The following is a 27,476-nucleotide window of genomic DNA, read 5'->3' as shown; positions in this document are numbered from 1 at the left end:
CCTTCTGGAAGCAGATTGCCAGGCCTTTCTGCCCAGGCACTTCTGGGTGGATCTGAACTGCCAACCTTTTGGTTAGTAGTCAAGTGCTTAAACTATTGCTCTGTGCAGGGGCTCCTGACAAATGTTTAGGGCCCAAGTAAAGAGGGGACACCAAAATAGATGTTTTTTAATTGTGTATCGCAAAATATCTAAAAGTATCAGTGTAGTCATCATAGAAAAAATCAGAACCTGTTAAATCTCCTTAAAACTGAGTTATGACTGAAGAACTTTGTTTTTGTTACTTTTAAACTTTGGCTCTGGTTTTAAACTTTGAATTAGCTATGGTGAAAAAAAATGAGAGGGTGGGAAAACTAGCACAATGTAATTTTTTTTCATTATTTTCCACTTCTAAAGGTCTTAATTCATCTGTGTATTGGACAACATTGATATTGTTTTCAGTGAAAATATTACATTGAAAAATCCATTAGGACTGGGATTTGTCAGTAATGTAGAAGATAATAAATCAAATTATTGTCATACATTATAAGTACAAATGAACTCTCCCATTAAAATATGGTAACACTTCTACATAAAAATAATTTAAGTACAGCATCTTTTGGTGTATTGAGCAATAAAACTGGTCTTTAAAGACTGTATCACTTTAGTAATATAATGATAAGCCAATCCACCTGAAGACAGTCTAAGGATTAAGCCCCATAAGAGACAATGCAACTGATCTTCCATTTGTGGGTTAAAAAAAAAGAAAGATGGGGGGTACACCAGCCCAAGGTCAAGCACAAGAAGGCAGGAGTCTACAGGAAAGCTGGACAGATGGAAATGGGTAACCCAGGGCTGAGAAAGGGAGAGTGTTGAGACAGTAGTTTGCTCTGTAAGCCTTCATCTAAAGCACAATTAAAATTTAAAAAAGTTGGGAACACATTTCTGAGAGGTCTGCTGGCGAGTATCATAACTGAAGGGAAGGTGAGTGCCTTTCTGAATAAAGAAGAAAAGGTACTCTAAAAAGCCCTGCAGTTATAAAGCCAAAACTGACAGTTCTAGAGTACCTTCATTCTTTGCTCAATCCAGCTCAGTTCTCGCATTAAAAAAGAAAGAAAGTATAGGTATCCAAAAAACTGCAATAAAAAATCAACATAATTAAAATAAATTGCAAAAATTACCCTGTAAATCCGATAGCCTATAAGTCTCAAAGTTTTCTTTCATTTACTCAAATATCAAAGTAACTTCAGAAATAAATCACATTCCTGATATGGATATATATATACATACACATGAAAAAATATGAAGTTATAAAACAAAGTTAATTAATCAAAACAATTTAATAAAGAGTTATCTTGCTGCATTGATTCAGGCTGTCTCACAATTAAGGAGTCCCTAGGTGACTCAAGGAAACCCTGGTGGCGTAGTGGTTAAGTGCTACAGCTGCTAACCCAAGGGTCCGCAGTTCAAATCTGCCAGGTGCTCCTTGGAAACTCTATAGGGCAGTTCTACTCTGTCCTATAGGGTCGCTATGAGTCAGAATCGACTCGGTGGCACTGGGTTTGGTTTTGGTTAGGTGACTCAAATAGCTAAGCGCCTAACTATCAACTGACAGGCTGGTGGTTCGAACCCACCCGCAGGTGCCTCAGAAGGAAGGTAATGTGCTTCCAAATGGCCACAGCCATGAGAACCCTATGAAGCATAGCTGTACTCTGCAACACGTGGGGTCATCACGAGTCAGAATCGACCTGAGAGCAGCTAGTTTGTTTTTTGGTTTGGTCTCACAATTACATAATGTAAGTTTATTTCCTTAAGCCACAAAGCATTGCAAATCGAGAACAAAGTTGATAACAGAGAAGAATTTTAAAACGAGGCTATCTGTCGTATGTCCTCCTTCCTCAGTCCCAAGCGGCTTTCCTCTCTAATTGCAACTGTGTTTTCATTTCTCAGCATTTTCAACAAAAAGGCCCTCTAGATTTATTTGGCTTATACAAAAACCTGCAGTTCTCTGCTTCTAAAATGGTAGCAAATCAGTAATTCTCAAAATTAAGATTCTCATGAATTATATGGCAACTATCACTTGCATCGGCTGTGTTACACAGGAGTGACTACTTCTAAAATAATATAAGCTTTCCATTAAATGAGTGTCTAATAGGTGAATTATACAAAGAACTTTGCATGGATTATATAATTTACTCCTCACCAAACCAAAACCAAACCAAACCTGTTGCTGTGGAGTCAATTCTGGCTCATAGTGACCCTATAGGACAGAGTAGAACTGCCCCATAGAGTTTCTAAGGAGCGCCTGGTGGATTTGAACTGCTGATTATTGGTTAGCAGCCGTATCACTTAACCACTATATCACCAGGGTTTCCTTACTACTCACAACATCCTACACATAGATTACTATCATCACCACTAGCATCTCTACTTAACAGAGAAACCAAGCTTCAGGTAGGTCGTGTAATTTGTTAAACAAGTGGAAGAAACAAGGTTCACAAGCGATAAACTGGTTTCAAATCATCATATGTCTTATACCTACTCCTGGTTATCAGTATTAAAATTAAAAAAAAAGGAGAGAGACTGTGTCATCTATAAAGAGTTGGAATATTAACATCACAGCATATGCTAATTAAGCTAAAATGTTTATAAAATGTTCCCTGGTGTGAGGTTCTTTGTGCATATAAAACGCTTCAACCGGTTTGAGGTGACCCTTAGGAAAACAAGGGGTAGCCAAGTGCTCCTGTCTTGCCTCAGGTTACAAAAATCCAGAAGAAGCAAGACTTCGCACTAACAACACAGAGGTCCACCTGGAACACAGTAACAGGCCAGCTGTTCTATACCAACAGAGCCGATCGCTACAACGATAGCTCTACGACAATGTCGTAACATTTTAACAGCTGACAACTAAGTACAGGGGACTTCCGCTTTTTGTCAAATGCATGAGAAGAATGTAAATAACTGCCTATTTATTTCCGAAGGAACCCGACTTATAATTACAAAAAGAAACTCACCAGTAGAGAAGCCACCCTTGGGCTAAGATTTGAGGCTAAAAGAAAGACATCATGAGCTAAAATAAAGACATCACACGCCATTGTGAATAATGGTCATTAACAGTCACTTTTTAAAATAAAAAAGAAACTAACCAAAGGATTTATAAACAAAACTCATGCCATTTTGTCTTAAGTTTATTAGGGTCTTAGGAAGAAGTGAATATTACTAAATATCAGTAATTTGAATCAGTAAGAGAGTGTTGACTTTCACTAAAAGTTATATTACTCCACAGCTTGATGCTTCAGTAGAATGTGGTTCTTATCAGATACCGAATTTTAAAGAAAAAGGAATTTGGTATAATTACATTATATACATATTTTAAAATCACCTCCTTTGCTTTTTCTTTTTAAAATGAATTTAGAGAATAGCAATAATACCTTTATTTTACTGAAATAAAAACATGAAAACCACAATTTTTGCCAAATATCACACAGTACCTTCATGAAAGAATTTGTCCTTGGGGCCAAACTTCTAACATTCTCTCTTATGATTATGAATAAAGAATAAATTAGAAATAATCTGTAGTGAGGTCTGTCTTACTATATCTGAGAAAACTTTCCCATCACAAACCACCTGCAATGTACACACATGGATAAGGCAGCTATAGAAAACTTATTTTTAAAAACCAATAAAAACTAAAATAGAACTAAGCAGAGCCCCATAAATTCAGATGCTGTTAAAGAGCCATATATCTCCTGATTCATAAAAACATTGCACACTATAGTCCAGAGAGATTCCTACCCAAAGATGGGAAGTCTAGGCTCTGGACTAGACCATCTCCAATTCGACAAGGGCCTCTCTGCCTTTCTCTGTTTTACATATTGTCCATCTTTGCACAAATCTGAAGTGAGAAATTCAGGACTAAAAACAAAACAGAAACAATAAAAGCTTGCAAACACTATAATATTTGGAATAGGATGGAATTTGATATGATAAATTGCGTATAACCGTGATACTGATATTTTTCAAGATATTACAAAATCGAAATACCTGGCCAATGGTTTGCTCTTATATAGGTTCTCCTTTGCTCATTTTGTGCACTGAGAAAAGATGAACAGTGTACATCATTATGCTTCTATAGAAGAAATAATTAATATGTGGAGGTGTAGATGGAAACATGCTTGCAAAGATAAAAATACTTTTCAGCTGATCATTTATTTATTCAACAAATATCTCTTTTTAGATATTGATAGAATATAGGTACTACGCACCACAATTACCCCTGAATGCTGCTAGATATGGTTCTATACAATGTACCGGGACATATCACATTATAGGACTGACCTATTTTTTAAAAAGCAAACCAAACCCATTTCCATTAAGTTGGTTCCGACTCATAGCAACCCTATAGGACAGAGTAGAACTACCCTATCGCCTTTCCAAGGCTATAAATCTTTATGGAAGCTGGCTGCCACATCTTTCTCTCATGGAGCGGCTGGTAGGTTCAAACTACCGACCTTTCTGTTACCTTTCCGTGCTTAATCACTGCACCACCAGGGCTCTTCACCTACTGTAAAACGCTTGATTAATTTTGAAGTGCTTCTGAAAAATATTTTGATCAATACTCAACGTAAAAACTCTTAGGTAAAAGGTGGATGTATAGCAATAATCAATTAGATACAAAGCCAGACATGTGGCCTGCCTAAACAAAATTTGTATTCATTCCAGACCTCAACAAAAGATCCTGTACTACGTTATATCTGTCCAACCTCTAAACTGTTAAATGACCAGCTGAATTCCTAGGCCTTAATGATGCCCCCAAAATCAAAACCAGGATCCTGCTAGATTTATATATCAATCTCAGCCCATCACTGCTCTCCTGGTACAGGATTCTCACATTTTGTTTGATTTCCTATCAGTCCTGCAGTCCGTGTTTCGCCATGATTCTGGACCAATTATTATTTACTCCAGAGTGCTATTTTCAGTTCATATCACTGTCCGCTTTTTCTTTTCCTTCTTTCCTTCGCTGATCATTTTCTGCATTCACGTTTCACATCCATTCAGAAGCTTCTCTGACCTTTTTTACCTAGTCAGGGGAGGCACCCTGTCAGGAAAACCTAGGGTTGATTTTTAAAGAGAAGGAGGGTTCCCATATAAAATTCAGGGTGCACTTACATTTGAATTCCAGATAAATATGTAATATTTGGAGCATAGATATATTTTATAAAAACTTTGTTTTTATCTTGAATTCAAATATAACTGGGCATTCTGTATTTTTATTTTCTGATCTGACAACCTTAAAGGATACATTTAACTAAGATGAATGCAATATGAGCTTGAAGTTAATTTAAACTTTGAAACAAATTGTTATGTCAGGAAAAGCTAAGAATATGGCAGAGCAGAAGTGAGAGGCAGAGTAGGTGGAAGTTGTCCCTGGGCAGTCTTCAGGCCGTCTAAAATCACAGTGCTCACTTAAAGTGATGTTTCCCAACTTTTTTACCAATAGCACAGGCATAAATAGCACAGGTTTATTTTAAATCATAAACATATACACATTTATATAATAATATTAATCATTTCTATTCTCTTTTCTTTCATTTTTTTTTAAAGTGATCATAACCCACTAAATTGACATGACATCTCCCTAACGGGTTAAAAAAAAAAAACAAAAACCAAACCCACTGCCTCGGAGTCAGTTCCAACTCAGAGGGACCCTATTGGACAGAATAGAACTGCCCGATAAGAGTTTCCAAGGAGCACCCGGTGGATTTGAACTGCCGACCTTTTGGTTAGCAGCAGCAGTACTTAACCACTACGCCACCAGGGTTTACATATGGATATCTAGACATATGTATATTATATATATGCATTGCGTCTTTATAGAAGACCCCCACCAGGATTTCCCCCAATGGGTTATGATACCAAAAACTAAACCACTGTCATCGAGTGGATTTTGACTAATAGCGACCCTACAGGACAGAGTAGAACTGCCCCATAGGGCTTCTAAAGCTGTAATCTTTGCAGAAGCAGACTTCCACATCTTTCCCCCATGAAGCGGCTGGTGAACTCAGACTGCCAACCTTCTGGTTAGCAGCCAAGTGCTTTAACCACTGTGCCACCCAGGTTCCTATGGGTTATGATAGGCAATGAAAAAAACACTAGTCTAAACCAGAGGAGAGTCCCTGGGTGGCACAAACAGTTAAACGCTATACTACTAGCTGAAAGGTTGGCAGTTAGAACCCAACCAAAGGTGCCTGGGAAGACAGGCCTGGCAACCTGCTTCTGAAGGGCCCAGCCCTGAACACCCTATGCGGCAGTTCTACTCAGCACACATGGGGTCATCATGAGTCGGAACCAACTTGACGGCAACTAACAACAGCAAAGCAGAGGAATATAGTCTGTCAATCCATGGATTTTTGTGACTATGCGATTAAATTAATATCAGTGAATATGAGATTAAATGAAAAATGCAAGTTGGCAAATCCAAAGGATGTCTAAAGTAGGCAGGAATATTTTTAAACAGTTCAAGTCAATTTTTCAGACAACTAAAAGCAACTTGGGGATATAAGGCAAATGTACCAAATGTCAAAGTAAGAGTGAGAGGAGTAAAATTGAATGTAATGCAGTGATAGGAAGTCAGTATCCTTCAGGGATAGGAACAAGGGTACAAGCGCTGGACAAAAGGGAAACACAGTCAGACAGCTTGAGCGAAGGCTCAGAAATTCACTAGACAATATACAGACACTAGAGGAGGAAGGGAGGCCCTGGGTGGTGCAAACGGATAACGCACTTGGCTGCTAACTGAAAGATTAGAGGTTTGAGTCCACCTGAGGTGCCTTGGAAGAAAGACCTGGAGATCTACTTCCAAAAAAAAAACAGCCATTGAAAACCTCACAGAGCACTGTTCTACTCTGCAAAACATGGGGTCACCATGAGTCAGAATTGACCCGACAGCAACTGATGGTGGTATAGAGGGGGAAATAAATATAGGAGTAATAGCATCCCGGGATGACATCAGATAAGTTTGTTGAAACATCAATATACATTAAAAGATGAAAGCATAGGCGAACAAGAAAAAGAACGTGGTTTGAGTTAAACCGAATTATAATTAACTTATTTTTGTTGGAAATCGTTTTTTCTTCATTGATTACATTTCGCTGTATTGGATTGCAAGAAAGATCTTTATTTTCTTTCAATTCATCTTTTCATCAATGCTGAACATCTTTTATTTTCAGCTTTATTTTACAATAATGCAAGTAGTCAGCAATTGAGTATTTGTGACAATATCTAAAAGAGACAGAGTCAAACTGGAAATGTGTCACCAAAGTTGTGGGTGCTATTTTTGCGTCCCTTTTTTCTTATGATAGAATATTTGATTCTACTAAGGAACAGATTGTCAAAACAGAGGATTCCTATTCTTAAAAGAAAAAAAATGAGCAGATGGGCTCTGAAAAAGTTTTTCTTCATACATGTTTTCCTAATAGTAAAATAAAAAAGAATCCCTAAATATTGCATACAAATAAAATGACTCAGAAAACCAAATATTTATAGAACTATTTGCAGCATGAAGAACTACATTAAAATATACAATTACACATGTGGCAAGTTGGGGAAACTCACTTCCTCTCATGATTTCTCCTGAAGAGTACGAATAATATTAGTGGCCCCGTGGTTAAATGCTCAGCTGTTAACCAAAAGGTCAGCAGTTCGAACCCACCAGCTGCTCCATGGGAGAAAGATGTGGCATTCTGCTTCTGTAAAGATTTACAGCCTTGAAAACCCTGTGGGGCAGTTCTACTCTGTCCTCTAAGGTCAATATGGGTGGGAAATCAACTTGACAGCAGTAGGTTTGGTTTTCTTTTGAAGGGAGAAATACAAGGAGAATTCAAGCTCCTTGGTCTAATACTCATCCACACATTCAAAAGGTCAGTCCTAAGCTCTCCCTGGCTGCTATTGCAACTCCCTGTGCTCAGGTTTACATTTACTGTACACTGCTAGCCAGTGTGGAGACGGCATTTCTTTTGGAACAGGCAGCTAAGAATACAGTTGCTACAGTCACTCAAACCAGTAAACCAGTGGCTGGCGAGTCTGACTCACGGGGGCCCCATGTGTGTCAGAGTAGAACTGTGCTCCATAGGGTTTTCAATGGCTAATTTTTCAGAAGTAGATTGCCAGGCCTTCCTTCTGAGGTGCCTCTGGGTGGGCCCAAACCTTCAACTTTTTGGTTAGCAGCTGAGCACATCTAACCATTTGTACAATTTATCCACTCAAAGCAGGCAAGAAATAGCCATCTTAGGGAACAGGAAAGAAGATTGAAAAGGTTGCACTTCACCCTGCTAGCAAGTCCAGTAAGTTGCACAGCCCTCACATAATATTTGTGCAGGCAAACTGCACAGTCTGTGAGATGATAACAACACGCCCTGGATGCAGAATTCCTTGTCTGAATTCTTGAGTGACTCTACAATTGGCACATAATGAAAACATTTTTGTGAGATACTGAGCAGAGAACTGACCACATGGTTTCCTTTAGGAAATGCCTCTCACCTGAGGGTAGTGTTTACTGTGGTGTTGATGTTTGCAAAGACAGAGCAAGGATGTATTTTGGTTATCACAGTAACCAGGGATTGTGTTGCTGTAACATAACACTCAGGGATTAGGAATATTAAATGGCCCCAAAAGCCTACAGTGCCTGTTGAGAAATACTGCTTTAGACAATATGAATAATTATATAACTAATATGAACATACGACAAAAGATATCCCATTTATATATTCTCTACTGAAGAAAACAAGCACATCAAGAAGGAAATTTCTTGGACCAAATTTCAAATTCTCAGAAGCAGCAGCTAATTCATGGTCTTAGTTTCTTTCAGGATTCACCTCTTGTCCAGTAACTATGGCTAAAGAACGGAGCCATGCTCAAATATGGCTGTGGTATGTATTGACTGAGGGAAGACATTCGCCCCTCTCCAAAAAATGAGGATGAAGGGGAAGATGAAGAATAGAGCAGATAAACAGAAAAAAATAAATAAATAAAAGTAAAGGCTAATTTCTCTTTATTATCATGAAATGACTTAAACTACTGTTCATAAACCCAGTGAAGGATATTCACCATTCTGGCAAAGTCATGAACGAAGACATGGGTGGATGTAATCCACAGGCCACTGAGGATCATAGATGACACAAAGAAAAAGCAGAATTTTCATTACCTAGTTAACAGGAAAAAAAATAAATAAATAAAGCAGTCTAAAACGCCTGTTTCCCCGCAGACAACTTCATAGTTTTTAAAAAAAACATCGTCTTTCTATGGTGGCACAGTGGTTAAGAACTTGGCTGCTAAACAAAAGGTCGGCAGTTCAAATCCACCAGCTGCTCCTTGGAAACCCTACGGGGGCGTTCTACTCTGTCCTATAGGGTCACTGTGAGTCGGAATTGACTTGAATGCAACGTGTTTGGTTTATTATATTTGAAGCAATTATGTTATATCCTTTATATATCTTATTTCTGAGCCTCAAAACAACCCTACGAAGTAATAATTTGGCAAAAATAATATTATTCAGACTAAGTCGTATGTATAAAACACACTTGCAGAACTTGCCTTATCAGAATTTAAAGCCAAGTCTATATGACACTAACTTGTTGCCATCGAGTCGATACACGACACTAAAACTGGTACCATTCTCTACCATCTCATGCCATTCTTTCACATTCTATGACTCTTTCCTGTGACATTTTATCCCATATAGTTCTTTATACTGGTGCCCACATGTATATACTTTAAGAAACTCCGGAGATTTTATTTATTACACCACCACAGCACCCAGGAAACATTAACCTCTGGATCTGAGCAAGCGCCATTACTACTAGACATCACTAGCTTTAAGTACTTCTAAACGCTGCATTGACTGATTTTCACCACTAGGGTGCACTGCAGTAGCAACATATTAAAAAAAAAGATAAGCTGGGTGTAAAGAGTTAATGACGTTTCTCTGAAAGGCTAATTCCCTTTCAACGAATGTACCTATTAACTGGACAATATTGTTTAATAAAATTGCGATGATGGTGTCGCTGACATCAGCTGATGACAAACAGGTTCGGTTAAGCTTACAATCCATCATGTTCTTTAGATTCTCTCCATAACAAAAAACAGCTTCTGAGTACAAACGATTTGTACTATTACTCTGCCCACCTGTGATGACTCTAGATGTATATAAAAAATGAATCAATTTTGACAAAAGGAAGCACACTGTTACTCTGTTTTAGGATAGCTGTTTAATAACTTTAGTTTTCATACTTTTTTTTTTTTTAACTTTTTCCCTCCGAGGTGTTTTATACATCTGACTTAGTCTGAATAATATTTTTTTTGTTGTTATCAAAAACAGTTGGGCTCTTCTAATATAAAAGTAGATTTAATATTATATGTACTATGTTTCTTTATGTTTAGATTTAAGAGCTGTTTTCAATATCTACAAATCATCTGTGTACACACACACACACACACACACACGTGAGTTCTACTCTGTCCTGTAGGGTCACTTCCAGGATCAACTTGATGGCATATGAAAACAACAACATATGCTTACTTTTGTTATATATTTGTGTGGAAAAGTAAATAGTGTGTTTATATCTTACCTAAAAAGGTGATAACATTAATAAATGGAGCATCAAAGATTTCCATCAAAATTATATTAAATATTTTTTTACCTTATTCAGAACCTCCAATCCATTGCTGTTCAGTTGATTCTGACTCACAGCAACCCTATAGGACAGGGTAGAACTGCTCCATAGGGTTTTCAAGGAGCGGCTGGTGGGTTTGAACTGCCGATCTTTTGGATAGCAGCCTGAGCCCTTAACCACTGACCCACCAGGGCTTGTAACCTACAATTGTATAAATCCAGGGGGCGCTGTTCACTGTAAACATGAGTTGTGCAGGGCACAGTCTTTACAGCTATGGGTGGTTGCGCTGATCTTATTTCAAATTATTACTCTTTATAGAAACATCTTTATACTATTTAATTGGAGTTAAAAAAACAGGTGCTTCATAGAGACAAGTGGATGGTTATTTCTTTCAACAAACTACTATGAGCCAGGCATTTTGCTAAGCTGTGTATGAGAAAGAAACATGGCCTCTTATCATCGGGGAAAATTCAATTTTTCAAACACCTACTCTAGCCACAAAAAAGAAAAAAATAAAACAAACAAAAACCTCACAAAGTACCTAGAAAATATCCACATTCAAGCAATGTTTTCTACTGATAAACTCTCCAGGATAAACTTGTTATAAAATATACCCCTAGATCACTAATTTATTATACAACATTATCAAATATTACTGACTCCGATATTGGAGAATGTCTACCAAAATTATCTGGATTTGGAGTAGGTAATTTTAAGGTTTTTTTCCCATCTCTGTTAGACCAGAACATTGGTTTATTTAAGCCGCTCTAGTTTTAATAATAAAATGAAATAAATGATGTCATCTAGGTAAAAAGACAAGGACCTATATTTATTTATTGCCTTATTTTTCTTTGATTTTCATTTTTTACATTCAGTCAGAGAAGATGCTTTACCAGCAAAAAATTAACTTCTAAGCTCCAGAGGATATTTTCCTCACATCTTTGCCTCAGAAACACCCTATGCATGCACTTGGGTCTATGGCAAGAAAGCAAAAATTTTTAAATATTAAAAGGAAGTGAGAAGAGAAACAAGTATAAAGCATTTCTGTGTTCAATTAGGGAATCATGCCTAGATAACAGTTCTTCTGAGAAATCTAATTTTTGTAGTTTTTTTAACCTAATCTTTTCCGTCTATTTCAACATAATATTCTCTCATCTTTAAAAAAAAAAAAACTTTCGATAAAAAATAGTTCCCTTTCTTAGAAAACAAAGATTTTCAAATGAGGTTACTTGAGGCTTTTCATCTTCAACTTGATAATCTGAGTTCTCAATGTCTAACGATCAAACAGGCGCCAAAGACTATTGCGTACCATGCCACGCTAAGCCTCACACAAAAATCAGGCAGATACTATGATAATCAGTAGATTTACCTATTCCATGTCCCACATTCCCTTTCTGTATCCCTGCTTACTCTTGAGTTAACCTCAGCTAGAGACGGGGGTGAGGGTGGAGGGGCAGTTCTACTCTGTCCTATAGGGTCTCTGTAAGTCGGAATGGACCCGACCGCACTGGGTTTGGTTTTTTTGGTAGAGACAGAGGACAGAAATTTGTTCAGTGATTATCTAAAGTATCAATGACTGTTAGCAGTCTAATTCATTCTATAGCATCACTCGCACAAGGATATTTGGATTTTCTATAAAGCTATAGGGGTCCCTGGGTTTATACCAAATAAATTAAATTCTGCTTGTAATATTTGAGGTACTGTGATAGGGAAGTGAAATATGTGAGGGGAGCAAAGGCTTCCCACCATTAATCACAAAACTCTACAGATAACCCCTGTATCAACATGTAAGACCAACAAACCCTACAACCCCTGGCTGAAACTATAGAGCTGTAAGACAAGGGACACTGAAGAGAACATGTATGTTTACAGAAAAAGAGAGCACAAGAAAAATCATGACTAAACAATGAGGTAGGTAGAGTAGTCATCACAGTCAGGGCAAGATAAATACAATTGTGGGTGGCCACATGCGTTGCACTGCACCTTAAAGGCACGTTGTAACTTAAGGAGCTTCCTACTGATAATATGATGTAGATTATTACAATAACTTTTGCAAAAATGAAGAGCTGCGTAAAATTGCTGACATTTGATAGTCCATTTTATGGCCGTCCTTCTTTGATTACCATTTAAAATCCTGGAAATATGAAATCCAATGACGATATACCCTTCTCATGATTATTCTTACGATTGCTATATACAGGAAACCTCACTAGAAAATAAACGAGCTCAAATCTTCTATCTCTGAGCTATGCTTTATCACCTGGCCTATCTGCTTTTGTAAGAGCAGAGTGCATTCCCTATGTTTGAACAGTCCTTGTGCCATCCAAATTGCTCGCTTTGGTTACTATTTTCATTTTGTCTCCGAGCACAGCAGCAGCCCCTACATACCATGGTCACTGCTCTGATTCTTTCTGAGTTTGAAAAAAAAAAAAACAGAAATATAGTCCCCTCATTTTACATGTGAGGAAATTGAGGCCTGAGACAACAAGAGGTTAAATGAATTGTTTAGAACTCTTGAATTTCAGTTTAGTGCTATTTTTTCATACCACAACAGCAATAAATTTCGCTCGTTAGTCTCATCTGCAGTTTACAAAAATTCTGACAATTTTTAAAAAACAAAGTAGCTGAGACTGCTGCAAGTTGAAATATCTTATTATGTAGCAGATATGCTGAGCCAATAGGCATTTATAAAAAGAGCAGGACAAAAAACTACTACTAACTAGTTTTAAGGTTAAGTGTTTTAAATCTGATAGAATAAAAGCTTTTCCTGGTTAGTATTCAGGGTAGGAATGTAGAAATTCTGCATCGACACATTATTTTTCTATAGTATGTCCCTGAAAAGAAATATTCCATTTATTTTGAAAGCTAATTCTTTAAGGAGAGCCAGTATAAAAAGAATTTCAGATAATTTGACGAACACATTTAAACTCTGGAAAAGGAAATGAAATAACTGAAATTCTCAAGAGCTTCATCTGGCAGGAGACCTTTTAGCCACAGAAATTCTCTCCTTCTCTCATGTTTTTCTTCAACTGAGTCAAACAAATCTTGAGTAAAAGTTAAACTAATCAGGAGTTTCAGACACAGTACTATTTATAAGATTCACAAAAAAAGGATGCGTGGAAAGTTATTACCATTAGTACTATAACTATGATTACCAGTTATTGCTACTCCTATCTCCCAACAGAGGCATAAGGGCAGGCAGAGGATATTGGATCCATAATTGCAATTAAGGCAAATGATAGAGCTATGTCAATTGTCCTGTTTGTCCTTCTACCTGGAACATGAGTAGTGATTGGATAAGAAAGAGAAATAATTAAAGATTTACAATATGTCCATTACTTTATGCATGTTAACTCATTTCTTCCACTACACAGTGTATACCACTACGTCCCCTTAAAGACGAGGAGACAAAAAGTAAATAATTTACCCCAAGTCACCCAAATATGAAACTCTAGGTTTGAAATTTGAAACTGAATTCGTTTGTCTGGCTTCAAGCCTGTTTCCTTTTAGCTACAGCATACACTCACCACTCCAAATTAACCAAATTAAATGAGTGTAATCATGGGCAGTTACGCACATGAAAAATACACGTAACTTTAGGATACTGCACTACCAGTTATATGTGTAGAGAGTATTTTGTTGGGGTGAGTTGTATTATACACACATGCACACACACAGACACACGCAGATCGTTCTCTGTATTGATAACACCAGGAACTAACCTTCTTCCTTAATTCCTGGATTTCCAACAGCTACTCTTGTTTTACATGTAGCAAGTAAGAACTCTGAAACTCTAGCCTTTAATCAAACCCTGACTTAAGAAACATTTCTGAAACGGTATCTGTGCTTAACCTGTGATAAAGGCCAAATGATAAAAGGCTGTCAGAGAACAGAGATACAATCCCTAAAGGTAGAATTCAGGCAGAAATGGGAAGAGTTAATGACTAGAAAACTAGACAACACTCCACCTTGTTTTTTTTAATGTCACAGCATTAATTTAGAAGTGGCTTCCCAAATTGCTAAGCACACCTACATTTAATTTTTGGTGCAAAGATATATTTTAAGCACAAATATAAGTGATATTTGAATGTTCCAGACTTGTTTTCTACTTATTAATGCAGATAATCAAGGGTTGACTGTAGTCAGATATATTGAAAGAGACACATTCAATGTACTGGTAACAATATACACACAGAGACAAACGCAGAAAAAGGAAAGACCTAAAAGAACGCAACAATGATGTAAAAGATTAATCATGATAGCCTTTACATATTCCTAAAATGTGTCATTTTATGTGGATTTTCAAAAAAGTTCATGAGTAATAGAATACATACGCTTTAATTTTATCTATATTCAAATCAGATTATAATAAAATTTAAGCCATATAATGCCTAGATATTTCAAGGAATGACATACTGCAGATAGGTAAAACCAAATAGCATTCAAAGTTAATCCAATATTAAAGGACCACCATTTCCTGCAGAGTGAAAACACAGAAAGGAGATTTGCAAAAAAGGCAAAGTAAATAAAATGGCCACTAAATCTACTGGTAATATTATTAAGACAATATGACGCACTTTAATGATTAGTTGTGTAAGTATGGTTTCTTGGCCATGGTGAAAAAGGGAGAAAAAGAAGGTCAATAAACATAATCATGCTCTATAAGCTAATGTGTTAGAAGTAGGAAAAAAAAAAAATCTTAAGCTTAATGGGACCCATTATGATTGCAATAGGTATCGAGCTAATTCTATCAATGACTAGCCAATTCCAGCACTGGTATCAAGAGCTAAATTCTGACCCAACAATCTAAGGCCCTAACAGCACTAAACCATTCCATTTAAAATTGCATTTAGTTTTATGCCCCATTAAAGGAACATTTATATCAATTTTTAACGTTACACTTAAATTCATCATAGATTCATGCCCACAGTTTTGCTGGCTTTGCAGCAGTTCTTTTTTCAACAATGAATTATTACTCCTTAAAATGGAAAAGTTGCCTAATTAGGATTCAACTGAGAGATACCAGAGGGCAAAAGGATAGGCCGGAAAAAAATTTCATGATGTTAGGAAAAGGTGAGAACTCTTTGTATGTGGAAATAAAAAATAAACTTGGGAAAGAAGGATCTCAAAAGGGAAAGAATGATGTTTCAGGTGCTGCTTTTATTTTCCAAATTGGCATAATCAAATCCAAACCAAACCTGTTGCCGTTGAGTCAATTCCGACTCATAGCGACCCTACAGGAGAGAGTAGAACTGTCCCACAGAGCTTCCAAGGAGCGCCTGGTGGATTCAAACTGGCGACCTTTTGGTTAGCAGTCATGGTATTTAACCACTATGCCACTAGGGTTTCCCAAGTTGGTGTACCTCTGCCAAAATGCAGAACAAGTCTTCACGATGTTAATGTAAAATGATATGTGTTAGAAACATTTTTACCAATCTTTTGGAAACTGTTAGCATGCATAATAGCAACGGATCACGTTCTCTACATTTCATTTAAGAAAACAGAGTAAGAGATTTGGGTCTATGTCATTGTCTCATGATTCCACTTTAATTGAAAGTCTCTAATAAGTGTATTTCTAAGATTAAATTATTTTAAATTGCTTTTGGCACCTAAACAGCTCTGGCTACCACACTACCATTGACAATGAAGCCAATTGTTTTGTTTTTTCATTTACAAACAATTTTTCATTTCCATACAATCGAACTTCTACTATTGTCCCACCTTACAAAGTTCTATCGAGTTCAGGTAGCTATTTCATGAAAATGAATTATCATCAGCGTACACAGTTAGTGAATTAGTAGATCAATATACAATTTTTTTCTAATTAACAACCAGATATACAACCCTGGCTTAGGAGACAGGCGAAATGAGTATGTTCAGTAATATTAGTCTATATAAAAGTATCTCAAGAAGCTAGATCATTACCATTAGTCGTGAGAAGAATGTCTTCTAGGATGTGTAAGTTAAAATAAAGTTTATGTGGCAGAATATGTAAGGAAACTTACAATAGTGCCTGCCCACAAACCATGCAATTTGGAAACAGCCAAGAAACAAAACCATAGAGAAGAGGGAAAAGTACAACGTGTATTAAGGGTTATTATGCAGCTACAAAGATTCAATATGACCCTGGCCATATAGCAAAAAATAGTTATGGAAAAGAAGCTATTTCTTATGCTCAGTAGCTAATTTTCAAACATATGTACCTGTATTTGAAACTTTGAGCATTTCACACATTTTTCTGTATCTGAAAAAAAAATGGATCCAGACTGATATTGTGTATCAATATAGCTAAAAACAGTTAATATAAAGGTAGCCAAAAGCAAAGTTCAACAAGAATTCTAAAAAAGGATATTATTCTGGTTGCTACTAAAGTACTTCTGATGCATACTTTGCTCATATTGGAAAATAATAATTTACTGTTCAGTTTTCCTAGAGAGGATGAAACATTTACAGTAAGACAATTTCATAAGTATTTAATTAAATAAAAAACTAGATAAAATTGTCTAGATTGAACTGTAAATAGTTAGAAACTTTAGAAATAATATATAACTCCATTCTGACTATATATATTTCACTAACAGTTCATTAAATCTGCTGATAAAACATTACATATTTTTGTTTTTAAACATTCAAGCACTTTAGATCTATGAAAATAACACAAAACCTTTAATAGTGCATTCTGGAAAATTAAGACATGCACACCCTTCAGGACAAATGTATTTAATATAAGGTGACATGAAAAGTCACAAAATGTCCTTATTCATATGATTATAAACATTAAATAGAAAATACTCAAACATATTAATATGATTTGAGGGAAAAGAATGTTAAGAAAGTAGTGGTAGTACCCAAGTCCATATGTTCCAGCCCATAATTCATAGGTTATGACACAGTGACTATGAAACACAAATATATCTTCCCATTTGTGGGCATGTGCCTAGAACTACCACATTTTTATTTATTTAAAGAAAATAATACGAGAGTGCTAGGAGCAGGTTTAAATTGCATTCGGTGAACGTTTGTTCAAAATAGGGTCAGTAATAATTATAGTCCAGATGTTGGCTATAACCATGATATCTTCTAATTTCTGTTCAAGACAGGCTATATAACTCTTAAACCTATTTAGACAAGCATACATAATATCAAATTTCAAAAGTATGATTTTTTTTCTTTTAACTTACTGCTTTGTAAGTTCTCTTTTGTCCAGCATGTTTTCTAATTTGTTCTCCATTTGGCCCTGTTTCCACGTGCATGGAATAGATAATGTCAAAGAAATCTTCAACCACAGCTACTCTCCTTAAAGACAGCTTCTCATCTACACCTACGCCATCCTGGAAACAGAATAAAACAAAGCACAAGATTAATAAATTAATTGTCAGATTTAACACATGAAGTTGATCAAACAAAAATATTGTGATAACCTGAACCAAATCATCTACATAAAAACAACCCAAACCAAACCCATTAGTGTTGAGTCAATTCCAACTCACGGTGACCCTACAGGACCAAGTAGAGCTGCCCCAGAGGGTTTCCAAGCAGCAGCTGGTGGATTCGAACTGCCGACCTTTGGTTGGGAGTTGTAGCTCTTAACCACTGTGCCACCAGAGCACCAAAAAATAGTGAATTCCAAAAATAGTGAATGAATATCTCACCATTTTATGCATTATTTATATACTGACTTTTAAAGAGTCTGGAGAAAGACATTCGACACACAGTGTTAAGTAACTCATGCTTACCCATAAATGCCATCCTTTAAGTCTGTACAGTGATTTATGTAGCTACCAGTGTCACTTGTTAAATTATTTAAAAATACATTTTAAGGCCCAAGTTATCCCATGTAATTTTTTTTTGTTTTGTTTTTTTCACTGCATGCAATAGCTTCTTTCTTGATATCGATTCATTCATTCAACCAAATATTTATTGAGTTGATATGTCCTGGAACTTATACAATGGAGACATAAAAGAAATAATATAGTGTCTCTACCCTCAAGCATCATATAATCCAGGAAAGAAAACGCACCTACAACACTATTGGTATTAGACTAAAGGGGAGTGTGCTTTTGTGTTAAAAAATATGAGCTCTGGGGATAATCTGGATGTGACCCCTGGATCTTCCACTTAACAGTTGTGCATTTTGTGCAAATCACTTAAGCCTCCCTAAATCTTAGTTTCCTCCTGAGTAAAAACAAGGATAATAGAATCTCTTTCATAGAATTGTAAGAATTAAATAAATCTGTAAAATACTCAGCCTTATCATTGGCTTATAGTCAACACTCAATAAATTGTGGCTGCTGTCATTTTGAGGATTGTGATGAAAATTACAAGCAAAGTACTTTAGTTGAGAGAATGAAGATAATGCCTCTTGCTAAGGTAGCTTGTTAGAAGAAATACAATTTGACATGGGTGGGAGTTGAAGCAGAGCATAAGCTTTGGCAGTGGGACATACGGGGAAGAGCCAAGAGTTCCCTGGGATGGCAAAGAGGAACAAGAAATAAGTCTGGAATGAGACGAGAAAGGAATTTAATCTTACGTGGCTGCAGCATGAAAAGGTTATCTTCTTGCACACACACACATACACACATAGTGTTCTTATTTGGACCATGAGGCATAACCTGAAGTAATAAGACATAGCTGTTAATTGTCAGCATACAGCACAAGAGTACATTAATTTGAGTTAAATCATTGTGCCATCAATGAGTCAAATGGCAAGGGCCTCTTTGAACAGCAAGTAGCAGTGCTGAGAGCGCATATTCAAATAATCATATACTACGAAGATGCATGTTAGTCCCAACAGGCATTTTCCCTCTGTTCAAATTGCGGTGCTCCCTCACGCATTATCTGTGTTGATGCCTGTTGTTTCTCACTGGGCTTCAGACATTTCTCACTCTGTCCTTCACCACCCTGAAACACCTCCTCTTCCTCTGTACTGGGCCCCATGGATAATACCTCATTGCCTTGTGACACAAGACCAATATGTAGTGACAGTAGAGAGAGGCTGCCCAGAGGACAGCAGAGACCAGCCTGGAAACTGTTGCAGGTTAGAGAATGGCACCCTGAAAAGCACGAGTCAGAGTCAACTCAAAGGCCCCTGGTTTGCTTTTGGTTTAGAGAAGGGAATGACACCCCCCCAAAAAAAAAAATAAGGAAAGAATGATGAGGAAAAGAGAAGTTGATAGATGATGCAGAAGCTACAGCAATGAGAAAGGGGAAGTGAGCAGCAGAAGCTGCCGGGCACTGAACCTGCGCGGGTACTGGCAGTCAGTCAGGTTAAGGCGAAGGTGCCTGGTCCCTTCCTCCTTATAGCAACTCTCTGGAGTTGTTTACACACAGAAAGCATACTGGGGCAAGGAGAATTTTAGTAACCTCAAATCACTAGGTAGTAAGAGACTGTGCTAGGATCCAAACCCAGGCCTCCGGAGCTCAAGCAGTTATCTTTATGAAAAGGAAAGGGCAAGAAGCGAAAATACACTTTCCCACGCTCACTTGAGCAGAATGTGCTAATTTTCCAAGTGGTCTCTGCAGCCTGAAACTCTTTTTTTAACCTTAGGGTAAGATCCAACCATTTGATCCTTAGGGCTTTAGCTTAATCGTGTATTTAAGGACAAACAACAAAAACAAAACATCTGATAGATTAAAACATCTATAAGAAACCTTTCAGCTAAAAAATCTGTATTGACTGGTAAAGAAAATCAACCTAATTATACATAAAATAATACGTTTATAAACCAAGTTAAGAACTTTTAATTCACAGCATTCTTTATCTAACATCTTCTAATGCTGGAATTACTATTTTAAAAAAGGCAGAACAAAGACATAACTTGTAGATTTTTTAATAAACAATATTTCAGGGAAAAGAAAAAATAGTACAAAGTAAAATTAGCTAATGAAAAAAATGAAGTACATTTGTAACTTCAACCTAAAAAAGTGTTTCTGTGAAAAGCAAACCTATACGAAATTTATTAATTTTTTTTTATCAGCAATACGGTTGCAAAGCAGAGAAAATTTCATCCTATTTCTTTCTAAAATTGATGATTTACCCAAGAACACACTATTGAATTCCAAGCTTATGTTTCTTCAATGAGAAGATAATTACAATTACTTATATAGCAATATTCATCTTCTCTCCAGCACAAACAAATGTCCACATTACTAGGAGGCCAATCCCCACCCGCACAATGAAGTCTGGAAAAACAATGCTTTGCCATGTGTTCAGACACTGGCAAAATGAGGTTTACTTTTTAGATATTGTCTTATGGGGGCACTTAACACACTTCCCTAAAACATGCTGTTGTTATCCCTGAAGTACAAGTAACTTTCAATTTTGTGGTACTAATCAACCAGTATGGAAACCCTGGTGGCGTAGTGGTTAAGTGCTACAGCTGCTAATCAAAGGGTCGGCAGTTCAAATCCACCAGGTGCCCCTTCAAAACTGTATGGGGCAGTTCTACTCTGTCCTATAGGGCCGATGGCAAAGGGTTTGCTTTATTTTGGAATGAACCAGTATAGTAGTCCTTGTGGCACAATGGTTCAAGTGCTCACTTGCTAACCAAAAGGTTGGTAGTCAGAACTCACCAGCAGCTCCAAGGGAGAAAAGGCCTCGTGATCTCCTGTAAAGATTACAGACTAGGAAACCCTGTGGGGCAAGCTACTGTGTCCTATGGAGCTGCTATGAGTTGAAATTGACTTGACGGCACACAACAACAACAAGAGAACAACCAGTTATTATTTAGGCTGAGTGATTCTCTGTTTTCATTATTTCACTGTACTAGCACCTATTTGGAAATCCTGGTGGCGTAGTGGTTAAGTGCTAACCAAAGGGTTGGCAGTTCAAATCTGCCAAGTGCTCCTTGGAAACTCCATGGGGCAGTTCTACTCTGTCCTGCAGGTTGCTATGAGTCGGAATCGACTCGACGGCACTGGGTTTGGGTTTTTTAGCACCTATTGAACAGTTTACGTAATAACCTAGAAAAAGGTAGAAACTAATTTTTTCTCCTTAAAAACCAGATTGATTGTTTAATACAAAGTTCAGGATTCATCTGAAGATTTAATAATTTTGGTTATCATTTTTGGTCATCATTTTGGGTAATTCAGTACTTAGTTGTGATTTACAAATACAATTGCATTTCCATGCTTTTTCCCCTTAAATAAAATAAAACCCTTTCATAACTTTGGGGCTAGAAACCAGAACATGATAAATAAAAATGAGCTTCAGAGATGCTAATTCATGATAACTTTAATGACAAAAAAAAAAAAAAAACTAGAAGAACAAAAGACATGGAGTGCTTATGGTCAATAACCTATAACTTATCAGCATAGTTGGAAGGAAATGCTAAAAGGATTAAAAAAAAAAAAAACTTTAAAGCTTTACAGTTTAAGAAATCAATCTGGTGAGTTACAATCCCAGGAAAAAAGAAAGAATTTATCTTAGGAAAATTCTGAGAGTAGTAACTTAGTAGTAACTAACTTTCTAGAAAGAAAGAAAGAAAGAACTTTTAAAGTGATTATAAGACCTGTAAGAGTATTTCAGTGGAAAGTAAATGAAGATTTAGCAACTGAGGTATGCAAGTAAGATCCATGCCAAAACTTTGTTGTACTTCCTCAAGAATCCAATACCTATAGAGAGAGAAAGACACAGAGATTGACTGATTTACTTCAAGGAATTAGCTCACATGACTGTGGGGTACTGGCATATCCAAAGCTTTCACGCCAAGATTCACAGGTCAGGTGACAAGAAGATACACTCTTGAGGGATGAAGGAATAAATTAATGAATTAATAAAATAATGTTCTCTGCCTTCCACTTAGAATGTCTTTCATCAACTGGCAAATTCTTATTCAGCCATCAAGACCTATTTTATATATCCAAGCCAAACTCAAACTTGCTGCCGTTGAGTCGATTCCTGTAGGGTCCCTACAGGAGAACAGAGCCCCCTCACAGGCTGTAATCTTTCTGAGGCTATAATCTTTATGGAAGCAGGCTGTCACACCTTTCCCGAGGAGCAGCTGGTGGGTTCAAACTATCAGCCTTTCAGTTAGCAGCCTAGCAATTTAACCACCGCACCACCAGGACTCACTTACATGTCCAGTCTTCCAAAAAAGCTTTTCAAAAAAGTCTTCCAAAAAGCTTTTCCTGATGCCCAAGGCAAGGTTCAATAAAGTTGTTAGTTGTTACTTTATTGTTGCAGATAAGGTATATCCTTCAAATATATTATTGAGTTTATTACATAAATAGACAGTGTTGTGGGTGGTGTCCTAAAATATGCAGGAAAAAAATTAAAAAGTCCAGAGGCCCTTTCTGAGAAGTGAAAGCTTTGCTTTCCTGGGTGCCAGTAGTGGAAAGTTATTCAAGAAAACCAAAAACCACTTCGAGGTATTTTTTTTTTTAAATAGCTTTGGTCAATTTTAGAAAAAAAAAAAATCAGTTTAAAATGCATACAAAATTAAGATATAAAAATTAAATCTATTATTTTCCTTTTTAATTACAACCACCTCTAAAATATTTATTTTAATATTACTTTTTAGAATAATGTATATGCAGTGAAAAAGTGGGTTAGACAAAAAATCTTCCTATTTGCAAATAGATAGCAAGGTGACTTATTCTTTGATTTGGCTCTTGAACGGAAAAGAAAATAAAAGGCCCTCCTTTGGGGAAACAACAGTATAACATTGATAGAGATACCAGTCATCAGACTTAAGAAACACAATGAATCCCACCAGGATAAGTTTTTTTTTTTTTAATTCATTCTTGATTATATCATAGTAAAACTACAGACAACCACAGACTGACAATATTAAAAAGTAGCCAGAGAGGTAAGACAGATCACTCTTAAGGAACAACCATTTGTCTGACAGCAAACTTCTCAATAGTCACAAAGTCAGAAGACGGTGGAAGAATAGCTTCATGGCTCTAAGAGCAAATACATACCAATGTAGAATTAAACAACCCGTTGCCTTTCAATCAATTCTAACTTATAGCCACCCTATAGGATAGAGTAGGCCTGCCCCATAGGTTTTCAAGGCTGTAATCCTTACGGCAGCAGAATGCCACATCTTTCTCCCACAGACTGACTGGTGGGTTCAAACTTCTGACTCGTAACCTCTGTGCCTCTAGGGCTCCTACAGAATTGTATAACCAGTTGAATTATCATTCAAGAACGAGTGTGTTTTCAGACAAACACCCCATTAAAAGAACTTAAAGGAAGTACTTTAGACACAAGAAAATTGTTAGAAGATTCAAGAAAGGAAATACTAAAATTAGATGTATAATTAATTTTTAATACCTTAGAGTTCTTTTAGAAATTCTTTCCAAAGAAATTTGTAGTAGGTTAGTCACATTCTTAAGAGGCCAAAAGTCAGGCAATATTACTCCCAATTTTTCAGAGGAAAGAGAAGCATGGAACAATTAAAATAATTTACCAAAACTGAATCAGTTTTACTCCTATATCTAGGAAACAACTCAGTTGTTTCCATTTTTGGTTATTAAAAATAATGCTGCTATAAACATTTTGTTCATATATTTTGCTACCCCTATGCACTCATTCATTTGGGGTATATACCTAGAGGTAGAATTGCTTGGTCATAGAGTATATCTATGTTCACATTACACTACTGCCAGTATTTATGAAATAAGCATAAATTTCTAGAAGGTGTAAAACAAGATGAGCTAGCCTCTTACATATCCTTAATTCACATCTTTCCAAAGGTATATTGAGCATTTTTCTGTGTCTTTGCTCAATTCTATAATGTAATGAATGAATATTAAAACTTCAATGTAAAAATAAGCTAATATTTGTTGAGTACCCCAGACAGTGCTAAGTGCTTTACATATATTACCTTTTGAATCTTCATAATAATCATATGTGATTCTCATTTCACTGGCAAGGAAGGTGAGCTTCAGATAAATTAATACATTTCCCCGTGGTCACATATCTAGCAGGTGCAAAGAATTGCAAGAGATAAAATAATGATTACGGCATAACCTCAAGATCAGTTCAGTAGGAATCTAGGGTTCTAGAAAGAGTGATTAACCTAGCTAAATGCACAGAGGCACACGCGATTCATAATGTTTAGAAAATGTCAAGTGTGTTAAGGTAGACACCATATTGTCATAAAAAAACCTCAAAATATTGTAACTTAAATAAAATAGAAAATTCTTTCTCACCACAGTCCAGTAGTCCAGAGTCAGCATGGTAGCTCTGCTATTCAAAACATGTGACTGCCAAAGTTTTGACAGACATTGTTATTTCCCAGCCAGAAGAAAAGGGGAAAGAGAAAGTACAGGAAGTGCTCTTCTCTGTTTCTGTTCAAACTTAATCACACGACCACACCTAGCAGGAAGGAATTTAGACAGTGTAGTCTGTACACTGGTGAAAGGCAGTCACGTGTCCAGCTGAAATTCAGATGATTCTATTACTAACAGAAAGAAACTAGTGAATATGAAGGACAATTGGCAGGCTCTGCCTCATTTACTAGTTGAGTCTGTCTGAAACATGGGACATGTGAATCACTGGAAAAGTAGGTTATGATTCAGTTGGCTTAAAATCCAGGTGGAGAAGGCATTTTGCCTTGAACAAAAAGATCTACTACAGTAGTTAATGGGGCCAAAAAACCCAAAACAAACCCATTGCCATCGAGTCGATTCTGACTTATAGCAACCCTACAGGACAGGGTAGAACTGCCCCATAGAGTTTCCAAGGAGTGCCTGGTGGATTCAAACTGCCAACCTTTTGGTTAGCAACCGTAGCTCTTAACCACTACACCACCAGGTTTTTCAGTTAATGGGAAAGCTTTTTAAAAATAAACATTTTTACTGCAATGTAAAATAGGGACAAAAACGCACAAGCCATAAATGTACAGCATGATGAATTAACACAAATTGAACACACCCTATGTAAGGTTTACCCAAGTCAAAAAATAGAAAAGTAGCAGCACCCCCACAAACTCCCTCACCACTGACCTTGCCCACTTCCCTAAAGACAACCACTGCCTTAACTTTTCAACATGGATTTGTGTTGCCCATTTTTCATGTCATTCTGTTTCATGCATGTCGTAGTATGTAGCAATAGCCTATTTTATTCATGCATAGTATTCCTTTGTAGAATATGCCTTAATTTATTTAACCATTGTCCTCAAACAGCAGAGTTGTTCCCAATTTTCAGATATTAAAAATAATACTGCTATACTATTTTTCTCATTTTCATTTAGTATGCTTGTCCCTCATTTCTTTTGAATATATACGTTCGTTTTGGACACATCCTATGAATCTTCATAGGATATGTTAAATTTTTACAGATGAAGTTTTTTCACTTCTCTTCCCTTCCACTTCCAACGCCTTGTCATCACTAATCTGGAACACTTCCATAGGCTTTAACTGCCTCTCCACTTTTGAAACTGCCTCCATTTTCCAGCCCACAGTCAGAACCTTTTCAAAATTATAAGAGTTCATGCCACAGCCACTCCACTTCAAAACATTCAACGTCTTCCCGCTGCACTTAAAATAAAATCCAAACTTCTCATCAGGGCCCAAATTGTCTGCACAATCTATTCCCTCTTTCTCTCATCCTTACCACACTCCAATTTCCCCTTCTCACCATGTACATTGACTTTGATGAAAGTTCCTGGGACACAACAATCCCTTCCGCATCACAGGATCTTTGTGATGGTTATTTTCTCTGCCTTACCCATTCTTTCTCCAGCAATTTAAAGTATCTGATTTCTCATTCAATCTGAGCCAGGGAACTTTTCTTTGATCATGCTATCTAAAGTACTCCTCCCAGTTTATTCTTATCATATAGCACCCTGCTTACTTCTGTAGTAGACTTTATTAAAAACTCTAATTTTATTACTCATTTGTGAATTCATTAATCTGTCTTTCCCAAGAAAACTAATTTTCATGACAGATTAACCTGGGTTTGCTTGGCATATTTAAAAAAAAAAAAAAAGTTGCTGCCAAGTCAATTCCAACTCACAGTGACTCTATAGGTCACAGTAGAACTGCCCCATAGGGTTCCCAAGGAGCAGCTGGTGGATTCAAACTGCTGACCTTTTGGTTAGCAGCCTGAGTTTCTAATCACTGTGCCTCCAGGGCTTGGTACAAGCTAGATGCCAATAAACAATCTGAACGAATGAATCAATAAGTCAATAAATGACTCCCATGTTTCTGATATTGGGTAACTGGTGGCAATAGCAAGGTTCTTAACCGAGATGTAAAACACAGTAATAAAAGCAAGTTTTAGAGAGAAACATAGCAAGTTCAATGTGGAACAGGCTGAATTTAAAATGTCTGCAGAAATGACAAGTAGAAATGCCCTTAACCAAACCAAAAAATGAAACCTGTTTCCATCAAGTCAATACTGACTCACAGAGACCTTATAGAAATGCCCATAAAACAGGCAAAAAAAAAAGGGGGGGGGGATTTATAGCTCAAAGATAAGTCTTCACAAGATAACAGATTTAGAAGACAAGGAAGTAAAAGGGCAGATTAAGCTAAGAAGACCCAGGAGCGTCTATAGAATAGAAAAGACAGAGGATTACGGTGCAATAGTGAAAAAAGTAAAAGTGAAAATGCTGAGGAAGAGCCTTCAAAGAGCTCAGAGAAGTGCCAACAGTAGATGGGGGAAGATTTTCCAGAGAAATGAGAGATTAGATCAAGAGGGTTAAATTCTTAGGAGAGGCTAAGAGGAAAGAAATGAAAGGGTAGGGGCATTAGATTTGGTGTTTAGGAAGCCCTAGTGACCTTTATGAAAGGTGGCAACCAAGTGAAGTAGGACATTGATGATAAACTTATTTCAAATTCATAGTTTACCTAGAATTTGGGCTGTATCAAAATCTC

The 27,476-nt window shown here is 36.8% G+C and overlaps 1 protein-coding gene across 1 annotated transcript in view; it reads right to left on the bottom strand.

Moving 5' to 3' along the window:
• LOC100672409 (nucleolar protein 4) overlaps positions 1-24,948 on the bottom strand; it is a 156,175-nt gene extending 131,227 nt beyond the window's left edge. The window contains exons 1-2 of the mRNA XM_064294622.1: positions 24,807-24,948; positions 17,828-17,977 (exon numbers count right to left, since the gene is read on the bottom strand). Coding sequence (XP_064150692.1) covers positions 17,828-17,977; positions 24,807-24,833 — 177 coding nt within the window. The 5' untranslated portion in view covers positions 24,834-24,948. The remainder of the gene's footprint in view (positions 1-17,827; positions 17,978-24,806) is intronic.
• Between the last annotated feature and the right edge of the window lie 2,528 nt (positions 24,949-27,476).

This window comes from Loxodonta africana, chromosome 11 (assembly GCF_030014295.1).
Source record: "Loxodonta africana isolate mLoxAfr1 chromosome 11, mLoxAfr1.hap2, whole genome shotgun sequence".
Taxonomy (NCBI): domain Eukaryota; kingdom Metazoa; phylum Chordata; class Mammalia; order Proboscidea; family Elephantidae; genus Loxodonta; species Loxodonta africana.
Note: the sequence above shows the minus strand (reverse complement) of the source record. Positions and strands in the feature narration are given on the sequence as shown.